General features: G+C 34.6%; 1 protein-coding gene across 1 annotated transcript; it reads left to right on the top strand.

Moving 5' to 3' along the window:
- The first annotated feature begins 18,308 nt into the window (after positions 1-18,308).
- LOC148170699 (ADP-ribose glycohydrolase OARD1-like) lies at positions 18,309-18,743 on the top strand. The gene is made up of 2 exons (XM_088042235.1): positions 18,309-18,385; positions 18,431-18,743. The coding sequence occupies exons 1-2, from the start codon at positions 18,309-18,311 to the stop codon at positions 18,741-18,743; spliced, it is 390 nt and encodes a 129-aa protein (XP_087898361.1).
- The last annotated feature ends 589 nt before the right edge of the window (positions 18,744-19,332 follow it).

Raw genomic sequence — 19,332 nt, 5'->3', positions numbered from 1 at the left:
GCTAATTTACTTTCTTCTTGTCCAGCAGATAGCATTTCATCAATAGCCAATGTTTGCGTTTTTTCAAAAACTTTTCTTTCCGTGTTAACGTATTTTTTAGAACTCATTTGTGGAATATCTAAAGCGGCACAAAATTCAGTTAATTGCGCATGACCCCCACCTACAGCAACATTTCCGCAAACAATAGATTCATTAATTTCACATCTAGCATTTTCTGGTTCTGAACTGAAAGTATCTACAATTCTACACATGTTACACTTATACGTAAATATACTTTTTAAACCTATTCGTTTTTCCGCAATTATATCAAAGTTCTGAAAATTGCAATTAAATTGATCGTGTTTTAAATTTTTTATAGTATTAAACAAATGATTTATATCTACAATTCTACGACCACTGAGAGAAAAATTTGTATTATTGGAAACATTTTCTATTTCAAAGACATCGTCCGATAACTCTGACTCAAAACCGCTATTTACATTTTCACTTTTGGAACTCTTTCTAACATTTTTCCATAACCGCTTCGCAATTTGCTTTCTACTTTTTCGTTTAACTGATGTGCTTACATGATTTATTGAACCGTTCGCCATTGTAAAATAAAATAATTAAAAGCAAATAATAATCTAATCTAAAAAACAAAAATTTGTCAGTAACGATAAACACTCTCTATATCTGTAATAAACAGCAATTCTGATACAAGCAACTCACCCACTTTGAACAAAAAAACTCACTAAAGAGATTTAGAAAAGTAAATTGATTCAGAAGTCGAGCACAGTCAAAAACACAAGTGTTCACAGACTGAAAGAATTTAATTTTTTTTTTTCAAGATATTTATACATAGGGCTTTCATCCCTTTATTTGTTGTTGTAGTGGGATAAAGAAGTGGGGCTATCACCCTCTAAATGTCTTTTTCTAAGTAGGTAAGCTAAGAAACTCAAATTCGTTTTTAATTGCTTTTGGATGATTGGAGTTTAGGGATTTGCAATATTTTCTTGAAATGGAAATTATGGTGTTAATCTCGAGATTTTTTAAAGCAAAACATTTTTGAAAGCAAATTGCCTTATTAGTTAAGTGTAAAATCCACCGGTAGCAGGTAGCTTATTAGAGATGAGGATTTTTATGTAAAATTCGTACAATTAAAGACACAAGTGGATACAGGTTTTTAAAAAATAGTTTTTTGCATAATAACATTAAACGACAATTTTGCTTTTCCTGTGTGGTTCTGACTTAAAAAATATTAACCAATATAGAAACTATGATAATTTAAAATGTTAAAATTGTTAAAAATGAATTAGGGAACTATTTTTATTGATTATCGGGATGTATTATTATGAAGAGTTAATTTTTAAATCACAGAAAACAACAACGTAAAAAAGGCCCAAAAACTCATGTGTCAGGTAAAAGGTTTGGTCAAAAAAAATTAAATGCGTTTTTCTCAAATAAAAATAATAAAATAATAAGTAATTTTAAACTTTCCCCGGCGACCAGTGAGGAAAAATTTCGGACTACATTTACGAAAATTACATTTTTCAATTAAAAAACATTTTTGTCATTACGTACTATGGAAACTGGAAATTTGCGGATTTTATACATACATTTTCCATTAATTGAAAAAAAAAAAAATTACGCCCGTAAAATTTTTACCTACTAGAACCAGAAATTTCACGGGCTCAAAACGCAGAGAAACTCAAATCCTGATATTTAAACTCATCTTTGGTCCAACACGAATTTATTGTTCCAACCGCTGGGTTTCTTAGGAAATGTGCAGGTCAAGCGACCGTTTCCATAAAGTTTATGATCCCCTCATTACCAAATCCTCGGTAATCCCTTTTGGCAGCTGTCAATCAAAGGTGTTGTTAAAGTTGCATACTTTTCAAACAGAAATTTTCGGGCAGGCTCGTAGACCCTTAAATATTTACTTTACAAAAATTATATATAGCATTCAACATAGTGCACGTTGAACAGATTTATATGCAAAAAACAGAAAGCAATTTGCTCAAATAGTTTTCGTGTAATCGTGTTTGGAAAAATTACAATGAATTTGTTCTACACTGAAATTTGTTCGAGATCCCCTTAAGGCTGTTCTACCCCTCAACTAAAATTCGTGTTTTGAAAAATATGCAACCCAACATACTAACCATTTGACACATGCCAATCATCCGTAAGGGTGAAAATCGTCTGTAAAATTAGCATATTTTCTACCACAGTACAGCAATAAACCAGGCAGATAAGTTTGCCTTGGTTCGAAGTTTGTTTCATAGATTTTTCTTATTTCGAAATACGATGTCCCTCGAAATTAATTTAATGTATTGGAAAACTATCATTAATGATAATAAATTAAAATGAATAAAATAAAGATGTTTTCCCATCTTGTTATTTCTTTTGCTTTAATGTTTACGCTGGTATTAATAAAATCCATTGCAACAAATTTAAAAATCTGGCGCATGGGTGTTTTGAGCACTTCCAAATAAAACAAAATATTTCAATATTAGTTTTAAAATCTGTGTAAATGTGCTTTGACAGGTAGAGAAATTAGAGTGAGGTTTGCGACAAAACCATAGTCATTACCAGTTTTCCAGGTAGAGTCCTAAAAGCAAGAAAGCTAATCCATCGTTCTAGAAGAATTCCAAGTATTATATTAAATTGTCTTTAAAATGTGATTAACCGACACTTCACATGACTGAATCAAAAGAAACAAACCCAACTGAGGGTGAGTTTTTATTTGATCTCTCGATACATACAGGTGTCCGGAAAATCGCGCACCACTGTGATACTGTATCATCGAACAATGCCATAGATCACCGGAAAAATGTTAAAAAAATCATGTCTTCAATTTTTCGAGTTTTGATGGATTAAAGAGGAAAAGTTTAATGCCAAAATTAACGATTTCTGTGCAGTAATTTTAGGTTCAAAAGAATTTTTTACCTAAAGAACATTTTACGCGAAGGCATGGTGCAAAAAAAATCGAAAAAATCTTGTTAGAAATGCCAGAAAACTGTTTATAAGATTTTGTAATCAACAATCTCTATCAGTGTGACATCGTTCACATAAAACCATAGTTACATTACTCGTTCATGAACCGACCTGACTAACGCCAACAATACAACACTATGGCTTTGAATACTAGAAATTTAAATTATTGGGGGAACAGTTCAGCATTGTTGCAATTTTCTTTTGGTCCTCCTGCAAAAATAGAAGGTCTGCAATTTTTTTTAACATTTTTTTGGTACTCTGTAGGACCACCCAATTACCTCCTTTCAAGATAGTGTGCCACTTTCCGGACACCTGTACATATATGTGTTGTTATTTATTTATTTATTTATTTTAAACTTACAAAATGGTAGAATCTAAAATTTTTTCAAAAATAGAAAATATTTCGGGCGAGGAAATGGCGGTAGCTGGGAAGCAAGAAAGGCAACTTGCAATTGAAGCCGGGGAAATTGATAGCGATGGCGTGCCATATACAGGGTCCGGCAACACTTGTGTCCACCCCCAAAATCGTCTTTAATTTTAAAGATAAAATTTTGAAAATTTGCATACGCTCATAGTTGACAAAGCTCTAGAAGCTGACGTAAAAATTTGTTTTTTTATCACGGTTTAGTTGGCGTCGCGACGCCTAAGAAGTATAATTTTTAGCGATTTTTGAGTTTTTGCGGAAAGATACGCGAATTCAATTTTATTTCAACATAACTGTGGTACAAATATCTGAGTTTTTATTTTAAATCTAATGCAAATTGTGTTTAAAATTTGCGAAAAAAACTTTGCTTTATCAAGTTAGTTTTCAAAATTATGACAGTGCAGCGGCAATCTACGTTTACACCAAAATTTCACAAGTCACTTCATTCACTCTTTTAAAGGTTAATTTTGATTAACACGGGCATGTTGCACTTTATGGACACCAGAAATCGTTAATTAACATCGACAAAGTGACAATTTCACCAAGTAAGACTTTTGTTACAATCTAAAGCGAGCCAAAGAATAGATGTCATTTGTGACACAAGATGTTGACAGATAAGTGTATACGTAGTTCCCAATTTTGACATAATAAAATTGGAAACTAACTTGATAAAACAGCATTTTTTCCTCAAATTTTGAAGACAATTTGCATTGAATCTAAAATAATCAGATATTTTTAACATATGTATTTATATTGAAAAAAAATTAAATTAGGGGTTGATATCACAAACCCTCACAATTACCTAACAATTACATTTTTAAGGCGTCGCGGCGCCAAAACTATCAGTGATAAAAAACAAATTGTTACGTCAGCTTCTAGAGCTTTGTCAACTGTGAGCGTATGCAAATTTTCAAAATTTTATCTCTAAAATTAAAGACGATTTTGGGGGTGGACACAAGTGTTGCCGGACCCTGTATAACTGTTATCGTGGATGGAGCGTGGAGTAAACGTTCTTACAAAAATAACTATAATGCAATGTCAGGTGTGGGCTGCATTATTGGGGCAAGAACTAAAAAGGTTTTATATGTAGGCGTCAAAAATAAACTGTGCGCATTTTGTAAATATTACGAAAAACAGAAAAAGAACACACCATCACATAATTGTTTCAAAAATTGGGGACATACGTCTACCTCAATGGAAGCTGCCATAATTTTGGAAGGGTTTGAAAAGTCGCTAAAGCAGCACAATTTAAGATATAAAAGAATTATTGGCGATGGCGACAGCAGTGTGTTAAAAAAAATTAGAATAGGAAAGCCGTATGGTCCGGCATATTTTATAGAAAAAATTGAATGTCGGAATCATGTTTTGCGTAATTATTGCAATAAGATTAGGGAAATTGCCAAAACACCGCGGACGGACACAAATTTACGAAATTTTTTGAGAAACAACGTTTTGAAGTTTCGAACCTCTGTGGTTTGCGCAATAAAATTTAGAAAAAATGAAGTTTGTTCACTAGAGGAGAAGATAGCTAATTTAAAGAAAGATATTTTGAATGGCCCACAACACATTTTTGGCAATCACGAAAATTGTGCGGAGTACTTTTGTCAGAAAAGTGGCCAATTAAATGAAATTCAAATTTTATCATTTCAAAACTCCATTTTGTACAAAACGTTTATGCAGTCAGTGAATCGAGTTGCAAATTTATCTGCCAGTTTGTTGTTTGACGTTGACAACAACGCTGTAGAATCATTTAATTCAGTGGTAAATAAATTTATTGGTGGGAAAAGAATAAATTTTTCTTATAGAGGATCGTACCAATGTAGATGTTTAGCTGCTGTTATTAGCTACAACAACAAAGGCACTTTTGTTTTCCAACTCGCAAATAAAATGTACGGCGGAAATGTTGGCACTTTTACAACAAAATTTGCGGAAACTAAATTAAAAAAAAATACTACATGTAGGAGTGGAAGAAAGAGGTTGAGAATACAAAGTGCCGATTCTGATTATGGAAAAAATGCTCACACTCAAATTCAAATTCCGGATATGACACATGTCGACTTTGAAAGAAGAAAATCTGATTTCATAAATGATCTCAATAAGTGCGATGTTATTTCAATCGAAGAAAATACGCGGGGCCAGAGAAATAATAGTTTATGGATCAATGAAAGAAATATTCGATTAACTGCTAGCAATTTCGGAAAAATTTGCAAGATGCGAGATACCACTAATACAGCGAACACTGTGAAGAATATTATATGCAAATCATTACCAAAGATACTGCCTAAGTCTATTCAGTTTGGCATTGATTGTGAAGAGGAAGCGCGAAAACAATTTGAAGTTATCACTGGGATGACAGTATTACAATGTGGATTGTTTGTTGATTCGGAGAGAAAATTTTTAGGGGCATCTCCTGATGGTTTGGTTGGTTCTGATTGCATTCTAGAAATTAAATGTGCTTATACCGCAAAAAACCAAATGGTCAAAGATGCAATAAACAACAAAACAATCACTTTTTGTACGATTTATCCGAACAGCAATAAGATACTTTTAAAGCCATTAGATACATATATGTATCAAGTACAGGGTCAACTCCACATCACTAAAAAGCAATATTGTTATTTTGTAGTGTATACGGATATAGATTTACAATACTGTGTGGTTGAACGAAATAATGATTTTTGGGAAAATAATATGATCACCCATCTCGAGAAGTTTTATTTTAAAGCCATGCTTCCAGAGATTATTGACTCTCGGTGGAGCAGAAATGAACCCCTTCGTAATATTTTAAAAAAAGATTTGTAAGTGGAATAAAAAAATCTGATTAGATTTTGTTGCTCTAAATCCCAATACTTATGCAAATGTCCTAGCTTAAAGGCTAACTATGTGATTATCACATAGCTACAAGGACATAACATGATAGGATGATATTATAATTCTATCATTTTCTTTAATTTTTTTTTTTTGAGTGTAATTTAATTGATAATTACAATTTTCGTTCGTTGGAAATTGGGCCAGCTTTATGCCTGGTAAGAAAATTTAGTAATAATAATCCTGATAAGAATAAGATTAAAATGTTATGGGATTCATGATCTTCAGCTCTCGGTAGTGAGTAGGTATCTGGTTGGGGTTCCAATGGTCAATCCCGACTCGGTCGAGCCGTAGTCGTCGAACCGTCATTAGGATTAGAGGCCCCTGCTGTGAGGGGTTGTAAATCATTTGTATTTTGAAGTGTTGGTTGCCGACTTTTAGAAAATTGAGGACCATTTTTACATTGCATTTTATTTTTTTCTAAAAAAACTATTCATAATTGAAAAAAATCAAGGAGTTTCCCGGGTGTTGAATACAATTCTCTATCAATCAAGTCGTAGTTCAAGCAAAAATTCCTAAAACTGTGCCCGTAAAACGACATGGCGTTTTTTCAGTTTTTATTTTTTTTAAATAAATCTATAAAGAATTTTTGAAAATCACAGAGTTTCCCGTGTACATTTCTATATTGTCTAGACGTACAAAAAAAATCAAAACTCCAGCTCTTAATTTGTGGCCGTAAAAAGTAATGGCGTTTTGCGCTATTTCCTATGCTTTTCGGCCGGGGTAGGACATAGCCTTAAGAAACGTTCTATATTCAGTCCCCAAGTCTTCAAATCTCAGATTTGACGATAATTATGAAAAAAATAAAGAATTCTCGGTTAAAAAAATTCAAAATGAACTTGGCAATTTAACGACTTAAGCCGCCGTATGTGAAAATCTGGTCAATAAAGTATAAAAAACATTAAATGTGTTTTTGGAACGATTTCATTTAAAAAAAATTGTCACACTGTCTTTTTATTCACTAAGAGCTTCACTTATGATAAAGTCAAATACAATTCAAAAAACTATGTAGTTACAAAATTTTCGCTATAATATGATAATACATATTCTAATTTTTAAAATTATGTACCTGAGAAAGTATTAATTCTGTAGTTTCGGTCAACTTCAAAGAGATAAGGGATAAATATTTAATTGCTGATGGTGACAGCAGCACATTCAAGAAAATTTGTGAAACAAAACCTTACGGGAGAGAATTTTTTGTTGAAAAAATTGAATGTAAAAACCACCTTCTTCGAAACTTTTCAAGCAAAATTTTAGAAATTGGAAGAAAACGATGCAGTTCAACGGGCCAAATAGTGCCACTACAAATAAGAGCAAAAATTAAGTGTAATGCTCTACGTTTGCGAATAGCAATTGATTCCGCGATTTGTTACTATCGAAAGAACAATATGACAGAATCGGAAAGTATTGTGCATCTAAAAAATGATATCGATAACAGCGTCCAACACGTTTTTGGTAACCATAAAAGTTGTGCATCATACTTTTGTAAGAGAAAAGACCCATCAGAAGAAAACTTGATAGAACAGATGCAAAATTGTGGTGTTTTAAATGATATCCAAACGGCATTACATCGCTTAAAATACAATGCAAGGAGTTTACTGAAAAAAATGACCAACAACCTTGCGGAATCTTACAATTCAATTGTGGCAAAATTCGTTGGGGGCAAACGCATAAATTATACTTCCCGAGGAGGATATCGCATGCGTTGTTTTGCTTCTGCGATTTCTTTTAATAGTAAAGGAAATTACTTGAATGCTATTAAGAATGGCAAATCAGAATTTTACACACAAAAATTTGTGAAACAAAAATTACAACTTCGTATGAAGAAAAAACAAACAAAAAAATATCGCTCTAATCAAAACCACGGAAAGCCAGATGCCGATTACGGGCCAAACGCCGATCAGCCAGATCTTTGTGAATCCAATCCTGAAGATTATAACAGGCGGAAAAAACTGTTTTTAGATCACCTCAGAAAGAGATCCCTAGAACGAGACTTTATAATGAAACATACAGAAGGCCAACGTAACAATTCATTATGGTTCGAAGAAAGAACAAAAAGGTTGACATCGTCAAATTTTGGACTTATTTGTAAATTGCGGCCAACAACAAGTAGAAGTAACACCGTAAATTGAATTCTAAAACCAAAATTTGCAGGTAACGTGGCTACAAGATATGGGAGTGAAAACGAATATAAAGCCATTGAACGATTGGAATTGGTGCTTCAGGAGGATCATCCTGGTCTGCGAATTAGACCGTGTGGACTAATAATTGACAAAATACACCCATTTCTGGGTGCATCACCGGATGGATTGATAGGCAGTAGCGCCATTGTGGAAGTGAAATGCCCATACGGTGCAAGACATTTAACTCCAGAGGAAGCAATTTTGAAGAAAAAAATAAATTTTTGCTCTATAATAGATGGCAAAATGACTTTAAATCGTAAACATAATTATTATTACCAAGTCCAGGGTCAGCTGTACATTACTGAACGTGAAGTTTGTTTTTTTACAATATTTACTCCCCGCGGCATTTTATTCGAAAGAATTTCCAAAGATACAAAATTTTGCTTTGAAATGCTTCCAAAGTTGGCATTGTTTTACGCTGAACATTTGCTACCAGCAATTATAAATCAAGAATTTTTGTTGGAAACAAATTCTCTTTTATAAACGAATTTAAAAATTATTTTTATTATTTTTTTGGGATTTTTTTTATTTATTTATTAACTATTTATTATTTATTTTATTATTTATTAACTATGTAACATATAATTTTGTATTAAACATTTAATTTCTAAAAAAATACTTATTTATTTATTATTCTGCAATTTTACATGAAACAGGAGTGGATATGAGAACATTCGAAATATCAACACTGGTGTCAAAGCTTGTATCTCCGACCAGAATTGCGGTTTAAAAGAAATATTTATTTATGCTTTTATTACGGTCGGGTATGAATTCACTACCGGTCCTCACTAAAGGAGTTCCGCCAATAAATGTTGGGTGTTGAAGCAAGATGGTTATACAATACTTTTGACTGTCAAAATTTGGATTAAAATTTTCTACACGTCATTATTTGCAGCAGAATTTACCGTTACGATTTGTTAGACATCCCCTTAAAAAAAATCCCAAAAGTGTAGATTTAGGAAACGGGGCGTGGCTAGCCGTGACGTCACACCACGGTACTCGACGCACTCCAAACTGATGTCAGATTTGAGACATTTCAGCATTACTGATTCCAAATTACTGTTGTTTTAAATATCCGAGAGCCTAGCGTATTTTGCATTATAATGTGAATTTAAAAAATGACATACAAAAGATGTGTAGTTTCCGAATGTAACTAGAAACACATCGGTAATAGCACCTGTTACACAATTTATCAGTCTTCTTCAAAATGAAAAAACAAGAATAACTTGTTAACGAATTATGCGGCAAAGTGATTTTGTTTCAAATAAAGGCAGTAGACTATTGTCACATTTTTTTAATGCAGTCAGAAGAAGATATTGAAAATTATATGTTCTTAAAACGAAAAGTGGTAAAATCATAATGAAACCCGGCGTTTTACCGCATAATATTTGATTGTCAAAAATGCAGATATGCAACACATAGGTCCAAGCTTTTGAAAAAAGACGTAGTCTGGCCACAATTGAAAAAACTTTAGTCATTCTTAACGGCACAGGTGAAGTCGTAAATAAGTACATACATTACATAATCCTCCTATCATTTTTGTTTCAAACTTGCCCAAGTATCTGTGATAGTGCATTACAAAAATAGCACTTTTTTTCGGCAATATAATTTTCTTGTAGCTCGAAAATATCGGACATCCAATATTTTTAGCACCATTTCGGATGGCTTCATACCGGTATTTGATCAGACGAGCTTATATAAAAAGTGATAACTGATAATGTCATATCAGCACGCTGCCGAATTTATGAAAGTTGAGGTAATGGACTTGCAGGCTCCAAACTTTGCTCCTTTGATACTGTTTTTCCCATAACTTTCATCCTAAATTCGACGATTTGTACACAGTATTATTTAGAACAGGAATTGATTAGTCCAAAAACGAAGGAAACTGGAGCTTCTTTGTAGGTCAAAAAAAGTACGACAATCATGAAAGAATGAGGATTTATGGTGAAATAAGTAAAAATATTTTATAAGTCAAAGTATACATGTATTGGATACTAAATGGCATATATCAAAAATAGATTTTGGTAAATAATTTTAAAAAACAAATTCCTGAGTGACAGAATTGAGTGACAGATTTACAGTTTCTCAATTTTAGACATAGAAAATCCAAAAATCATTATTTATTATACCGCAATTTTATAACTCATAAAGTGTTAAATACATAGAACATCCTATCAAAAATGTCACTTTCGGAAAGAGAGATTTTTTCGCTCCGCCGCCGCCTTACTGTGTGTGTATCCCTAAAATATGAATACATACTCTCACTCGATTAGTTTTGTAGGCTTATTTTTATACCCAAAATTTCAAATTCCGATCGCTTGTTGTTTTTGAGAAAATCACGTTGAACCATTCCGTATACAGATTAACTATTTTTTAATGTTTTTTTTTTAAATTTTTGATAACAAATTAAGAAACTTCAAAAACTGTATTTGTATTTTTATTTATTTTTGTTCTTATACTTCAAGATAATTTTTTTTTGCATAATTAAATAAAGCAAGTTAAAAAACATTAACTCTAAAAATTTCAACCAATTATCTTAAGCCGTTTAAGTGCTATGATTTTCGTTCACCCAGAACCATGCAAATTGCTCACTGCCCGCGCTGAATTAACCGTGGTGTGACGTCACACGACATATTCAGAACTTTCAAAATTCACAGCCGTATAACTCCGGATCTAATTGATGAATGATTTTCAAAATTTCAGGAGGTCTTTAGATCACCTTTTGCTATCGAAACATACAGTTTTTTCTATTAATTTGAAATATGCTAAACGGGCCCATTTCTTAATCAGAGTTAAATTAGGTTTACGCGTAATTGTAATAAAACAAAACAGGGCCGAAGACCACGTTTGTTGTTGATTTGGTCAGATATAAAATAATTAATTCATTTCAACAAATTAACAAAAACATTTAATAGCAAATGGGTGAACTTCGTCGTAGAACTTTCATTCTTTTTTTATATCGGTAATGCCTAGTTGAATACAACATAAAGGTGCCTTGCGATGGCTTCAATTACCAATATGAACGTAATAATTAAATAATGGGTTATTAATTTGCATATGTGCTAAGAGAGTGGGGGATGAACGCGAACCGAAACCACCCTCAAGCGTCCAAGTAAAAATTAAATGCGCGAACAAATCAGGCTGAGCCGTTTCTTAAAAACCGAAAATTAGGGAAGAAGAGTGAGTCATTAGATGATCTTTGATTGCTTAACTACTTTCGGGTGACGATCTGGTTTATCGAGGTAATTTCGTGCTGGTGAGCTTTCTTGTGCCGTGCATTTAAATTTAAATTGGTTCATTTAGATTTCTGTGTGTTTGTGCTTGTTTAATCGTTTTCTAGTTTTGTATTTTTTTTTCTGTTTTGCTTAACAAAACTTAAACGCGTTAACCTTACCGAGTGGGAAAGAGTGCAGTGGGTGTTCGCATCCCTTAGTCGGAGTTTGCGGGTGCCCCAGCTCCAAGGTAAGATTTTGATTACAAATTGCGCGGGATGGAGGTGTGGGTTCGCGGTTAGAAAAATAACAAAACTACTACGTCGGTCAAGAGAAGTCGGGGAACCACGCTAAAGCGTAAATACATACAGGATCATGGATTTGACGGAATCCTCAACGTAATTAACGATTTAACGAATTCTACACAAAACAAAAATATCGAAAAACCGAAAAATTTGGAAAATCACAAAACCACCATCAAATGAATTTCGTTATCGTTCTCCGGACCTGAAATTGCAGTTCTAAGAGGTAAAAAAAAACTTATTTATTTGGGGCCCGTGTCGTGAGTCGTACGGGTCCTGCTGTTACAAGAGTCATCTTTACTTTAACGTCGTGGGAGGAAACCAGAAGATTCGAGCAAAGAAATGGATCACTCAGTTAACCGTAATCCACTGGTTATTTGCTCGGAAATTCAGCTTTGTATATTACGAGCTTCGCCTGTCGTACATTCGGTGTATTTTGTTACGAGTCAAATTCTAGACTTTGCTCGCGTGTGGCTTTCCTGCCAACTTTTAACCGAACTCGGACCGTCTAGCTAGAGCGTAGTCTAAAAACCCGCGATTTAAACCAACCGTAAATAAAAACACTTATCTCCAAAATCCGCGGCGCCCATATCCAAGTACGGTATAAGTTCGACGTGCTAAAATTTGTCTGGAAATCGAAGCGCATCAAGAGACTTGAAGTTAGGTTCAACTGAGAAAGATTTTTTGGGAAATCTCATCCAGATTTCTAGAACTCTGGTTAGCTAGCGGAAATCTCTTCTACATTTCCGAAGGGGAAATCAGGCAGGGAATTTACTTGCGTCTCACCCCGCGTCGTGAAGGAGTTAACGTATACGCGTTGCTTGAATAAGACGATATAACCCACTCTGCTCTAGCCAATATTATTATTTGCATTGTTAATGTTTGCATGCTATTTTATTCTGGATTTAGCATTTCGGACTTAAGATTTGGCCCTGTAAACTTGATTAATGTGTGTCAATAGACTGCTGATACGTACTGCTACCTTTAAATGGGTAAACCCCCTCCTTTGGTGTGTGGCGGTACTTTGTGGGAACTCTAAGGAGCATAAATTTCGACCCCGAAAAACTATCGATGTCGGAAATAAAAAATAGAAAGGGGTAATTAACAATCCCTGATCCAAATACACAACGTAGGGTAAGTGAAGATTTGATTTGACTTCGGTTATGAACACGCGAACGCGCGCTCGGAAATGGTCAACCATCTACCGGAGTCGGTGGCAAAGTTTCGGCGACTTCAAGAAGGATTTTCTGCGGACTTATTCGTCTGAGAGTCGCCAAGCGGAAGTAGAGCAATTGATCGCGCCGGCTCGATTTGAAAGTGGTAGAGGAACAATGCTGTCACACTTCGCATACTACGTAGACTTAACGACAGTCTTAACAACCCCGTTGCCGGAAAAGACACTCGTAGCACAGATATTGCGACACTTCCCGGACACAGTCCAACTCCAGTGGGTTCTCAAACAAGGGAACACAATCGTCGAGGCGGCGGAATTTCTCTCCTCTGCCACGACGTTCCGGGACAGAACCCAGGGCTGGGCGAGTCGAGGAAAAAGTGAACTCAAAGGCCGGCACCTCCATCGACAAAAATGCACGAATTGCGCCACGTCAGGAGATATTGTTCGAAATTAATTATTAAAAAAGCGCCCAATTTTTCGTAGGAAGGAATGTTTAAGAAAGAACAAAAAACATTAATAAAAACAGGACATTTGCTGACAATAAAATAAGAAAAATAAGATCTGAAGCGTTAAACTGTAGAAACGTGATAACATAGATTTGTTGTTGATGTGGCAAGACCAGCCCGCATTTATAAGTCAGATTGCTTCGAATGTAAAATTATTTAGTTTGGAGCAACTCTGTATTTTGCAGTCTTTACTATTCATAAATTCAAAGTAGACATTTCATCCCAAACATTGTTAACCACTTTGCAATTTACATGTGCTTTGATAAATTTAGAAAAAAAATAGTAAGTATTAATAATGATGATTCAAGACTTCAAAGTAGACATTTCATCCCAAACATTGTTGAGCGTTTTATAATTAACATACATGGGACACTTTGTTGAAAGAAACGATTTCGGAAAAAAGACCTAAACTTTGCAAGCAAAAATTCCGTTTGATTCGTTATTTGTTTATGTCATTGATATGATGGAGTTGATTTTTGTTAAGACAGTTGATTAGTTATTCATTATTTGTTTTTTTTTTTCAAAACGGCCAAGACACTACTCCACAGTCCATAGTTCATTGTGGGGGTAAAACATACTATTACGAACGGGGGCGCTAGATGTCTAAACATACTTTTCGTAGTACGCATGCACGTCTTATTTTAGCGCATTATTTTAGCCAAAATGACAATTTAAATTTTATCCGACTTTGTACGAAATCGTCCGGAGTTTAAAAATTTTAAAACAAACGTGAACTACCCCGTACCAGCAGTTTGTACAGCATTAGTGAAGTGAATGTTAAACAGAATGGTGAGTGGTTTTATTTTAATGTATTACTTATATTTTATTTTCTTGTAGCCTAACAATAAAAATATGGACAAAAAAACGTAAGTTCCTAATTTCAATCACTATATATTTAGAAAATTAGCTGACTGGCTGGATTTTCCATTTGTTAGTTAACTGGTTATGGCCACCATTTTAATCTTGTAGGTAGTAATGAGTTAAAGAAAGTTAACCAAACATGAAAATTCAACCAAACACTTGGAATTAAAATTTAATAAATTTTTTCAGCGATTCTTCTGACGTCGAATTTTTTTTTTCCCCCAATGGGTAAAAAACGTAAGCTTTTTAATGAATAATTAATTATAATTGGTTGAAATTAAATTAATTATTTCAGTGACAATCCTGTTCAGTTTGATGAAGACGGGCCATCAGGAGCTGGCTCGAGCCAGCCGGTGGCAACCTTCGCCGATAACGGACTCAGCTCAACGTCGTTCAACGTCGTTGAATATTCTCCATCTCGGCTCCACCGATTTCCAGGAGTAGTCCGTGGGTGCAGAAGGGCGAGGAGTCGAACCAGCCGGACGCATCCGCCAGAAGACGTCCCGGAGAGATATGAGATAAGGCCAATTTTTAACACCATACTTGATTTCGTCCTTCAGACGCGTTAGTTTTAATCGTTCTTTCTTTTTGTGTGTTAGGTCCTTCAGACGTTAAGTTTAATTTTTTTAATTTTTTTTCAATAGTTCAATTTTTAAAACACACAATATTGTAGCGTTAGTTGAATTAATTTCGTACACCCTAATTATATACATAGAATTCAATGGATTTTTATACTGAAAATACTCCTATTATGTTATAATTAATTATAAAAATAGTAATTAATAGTAAATAGTAATAATTAGTTATAAAAATTAATATATCAGTAAATTGTATCCGATAAATAAATCAACTGATCCCAGTAACAAATTAATGTCACAGTCTCAGCAAGCACGTAGTTAAGATCGGAAAAAATCGGATAATATCGTTTGTCAAGTCCGGTATTCATCTGAAATTATCAGGACTGTATTGAAAAAAAAAATCTTGCGTGTTCTTGTTGATTTAAATAACTTCATGGTTAATTTACATACACTAGTTTTAAGGTTTATTTGTACGGGTTATCTGTAGAAAATGGCAAGTGAAGTTCAATCCACATTAAGAGTAATTCATAAAAGTGTCGGTATTGAAAAAAAATAGGGAAGTGATTATTATTAATGGAGATGGTCATCTAAAGTTGCCCACCTTTTGAAAATTGTCACGAGCCGCCACTGAGTCTTTCTGAAATCAGAAACATCCAAACATTACCTATAGAAAAAAGAAATAAAACTGTAGAAGTGATGATGAGTTTTGGTACCGAAAACCCGTGGCGCCCTTCTGGTATTTTTTTTTGGTTCTTGAACCCCCGCCTCCCGTCAGGGTTGGCCGAGCCGGTACCCAAAACGCGCGCTAGGCCTGAGATTGCGTCACAACGGTTTGAAATTCGAACTCAAAACTCAGGAACCAAAGAAAATACAGAAAAATGAGGAAGACACGTTAACAAAGCTAAATTTTACTAGAAACTGATTCTTTTCAAAAGTATAAGCACTAAAGTAAACTCTCACCCCCCACATTTGCCCTTTTACTTTAATTTTAAACCGACATAATAAAAGAAACTGGAAAATTCCAAAAACTTGTCGTCTTGGTGAGTTTATTTACCTGAGATAATCAGATTATACGATCCATTTTCATCCGCCGTCCATAAAATTTCATCCCCTCATTAGCCCTGTCTCTGCACTTTATGAGAGTCAAAGATCAAAGATGCCGAAAAAAAACATAGAAACTTCCGGTAATCCAGAATTCCTAGACGTGTTTTAAATGTAGTGTCTTGATTATTATTATCGGTCAGCTCTATTAAGTATAACAATCAATAAATAGTCATCTAAAATCAGATAGTTCCAAAAATTAATGATAAAATTGATAATCATTCATCGCTTTAGATAAATTAATGTCGATAATGATTTGTTCAAAAAGAATCATTTAATGATTTTTTTCTGTATTTGTATGATTAAGAATAATTGTAATTGTACCTAAAGTTTTAAATAACTGCTCGATCAGATTAATTAACGCTAATATCCATTCACAAAACATAAAAGTTACTATGGTTGTTACCAATCATTTAATTCTGAATCAACTAGTGTAGAAGTCTATAGTTCTGACCATTCTAGGTAAAAAAAAATGTTTGCCGGTATACATCACATTATAATTATAAATCGATCTATTCTGTATAGTAGTTTTAGAGGTTCTGCAGCTACCGCTTGGGGTCAACATGTTGAAGAGATTGCTTTGCAGGAGGTATCACGTCTTTTGTCATTCAATTTTACGAAAAGTGGACTTCACGTTCATAATATTCACAAATTTGTGGGAGCATCACCTCATGCCCTAATTGATGATGGTTCTGGTGTCGTTAAAATAAAATGTCCATTTAAGGCCTATCAACTCGGTTTGACTCCAGTCGAAGCAATAAAAAATGGAATCATTAAATATTGTAAAATTATTGACGACTGCGTGGGTAAGATCGAGTTGAAAAAAAATGCGGATTATTACTTTCAAATACAGGAGCAATTAGAGGTGACTGAACGCAAATATTGTATAACTGTAATAACTCTTCTCTTCAATTGGCGACAGTCTTGAGAGAAATGGTTAATTTACTGGTGGTGTCCGAATGCATCACAGCCCCAGTCCCTGAATTTTGTGGAAGGGATGGTTGTGTAACACGATAAGATTACAGCAGAGAAACGACCCAGCAAACCTGGAATGGTCTGAGTAAATCGCCGCCTTAAAAGGACTGAAACTGCAAATTTAAAAGGATTCTTCTTCAAAATTCGAGATTGACTTTTGTCCGGATTCCGTTTCGTACGTCGGAGAGACGTTTTGTTGTTTGTGAAGTGTTTGTGCAATTTGCAAAGTAAGTTTGATCATACTTCCTTTATTTTTTGTTTGTTTGTCAATTTATCGCGAGGAGGAGATTTTACCCGATTTGGGGTCTCTCATTGAAAGTGATAAAGCAATAAAACAATCAGTTAGGGTGAAGCCATCGCGAGTTTAATTCGTTAGATAGGGTGAAGCATTCGAAGCAATAAGACAATAGATTTGCTAAAACCTCGAAGCGATCACAAAACCTTAGTTAGGGTGAAGCCTTCGGGAAATTTAAATAAATTAGCTAGGGTGAAGCCTACGCGTAAAGGAAATCACACGCTTGTAACGTAAGGAGACTCCTAGGTGAAGTACAGCTCTACCGATAAGCGATCTGCCCGAATTTATTTAAGTTCGTTTTTTTTTTAATTGTTTGTTAATAAACTTAAGTGAAGTGTGCCCAAATCTTTTAATTTCTTTCTACAACAGAAGACCCCAAGTTGTCTTCTGGAAAACACGGCGAATTTCCCTTGAATGTAAACTTTGACTTAAAACACAACGTAGTAATTGGGTCCGTTCTTTTAATCTTGACCAAGATAACGAGTACAGGACGATCGTGATAACCATAAACCATTTATAGAACCAAAAGGGTCAATGTTAAGATGAATAAAGATTAATTTGAGAATTCTTCCGCGTGTGTCTAACAGGGTGAGGTATTTTGGTGGAGGCGCTTACGTAAGTATTTTGCGAACCCTCCGGAAGTTACCGGCGCAACCCAACCACCCAGGCCAGACAGACGATTTTCTACATTCATTACATTCATTACATTAATTTATTATTGGTTGTTGTTGTTTTCTTACCTATGAGATTTTTTTAGCATCATGCAATTTTTGCTAAATTAGAAAAAGAATTTCTTTTATTTGGAATTCAGGAATCGTACCACAATAAACAGGAAATTAAAGAGGATATCTTTAGCATGCCTGCTTATTTTACTTTGTCCTACTGTGTGGCAGAAGACCTACGAATGGGCCGGGGGATTGCGGTGACTTTCCGGTAAGATGAATTTCTACAATTTTCTCGTTAATATCAACATTTGAGGGAGAAATTTGGCGGCGTTGAGGTCCTGAAGCGTCCGGGTCAACGGACTGGCGGAGTAATTGTGTTGAGCTTTCCAATGCGTAATATTTTTTATTTAATCACTAAAAAATATTCCGATTGGAAGCCAACATACTACTTCTTTTTCTGTACTCTAATGGAGCTGCAGGATCTGACTGTAAAAGAGCGTATTGTCAATTTGGCTATTCCCCTCATAGGGTGCGGACTCGACGGTCTGGAGTGGTCTAAAGTCAAGTTCATGCTGAATTTTGTATTTTATAATCCAAACGTCCGCATCACAGTATGCAGGCTATAATGGGGTAAGTTAAAAAAAATGTTTTTCCTATTATAACATTCTTTGCTTCTTAGGCTGGATTTTTGAATTCCGGGATTCGTGCATTAGGCTTACAGGGGAAAGCACGTTAAAAAAAACGCGCCTTAACGGCTGTACCTTTATGCTGGTGTGGAAATCAGCTATTGGATTACTACCAAAATATTATCATAAAAATAAGGGTGAGTTTTTAATATTATGCATGTACCTACCCTATATGTGTTGTGGTGAGCGCCCCAAATAAATAGACAATTACAGGTACGACGTAGGATAAAGAAGAAATTACCGCGCTCGCGTTCAAATAAAAATTGTACGAAACGAATTAGAATCAATGTACCCGGTATCGGAATGTAGGGTGAACACGGTTCCCACCGCCGACGCCACACGTGTTGGGGGAGGTGCGGGTCAAGCACCATAAATTTGCCATCCACTTATTAACCATGTTAAAGATTTCCGAGAACTGAGTCCTTGAAAGCGTTTGCTACAGTGGGCCATTTTAGTTGAGATAAATCGAAAAACAGTCCGCGTCTATTCAAACAAAGAAATGTATAACATTTATGCCTGCTTTCCAGGA

This window comes from Gnatocerus cornutus, chromosome 7 (genome assembly GCF_029298725.1).
Source record: "Gnatocerus cornutus isolate USDA-ARS CGAHR chromosome 7, icGnaCorn1.1, whole genome shotgun sequence".
NCBI lineage: Eukaryota > Metazoa > Arthropoda > Insecta > Coleoptera > Tenebrionidae > Gnatocerus > Gnatocerus cornutus.
Note: the sequence above shows the minus strand (reverse complement) of the source record. Positions and strands in the feature narration are given on the sequence as shown.

Coding starts and splice junctions, on each gene's coding strand:
- LOC148170699 (XM_088042235.1), top strand. CDS start 18,309: ATGCCTGCTTATTTTACTTTGTCCTACTGTGTGGCAGAAGACCTACGA. Junction 18,386..18,430: donor GGGATTGCGGTGACTTTCCG/GTAAGATGAATT, acceptor TCAACATTTGAG/GGAGAAATTTGGCGGCGTTG.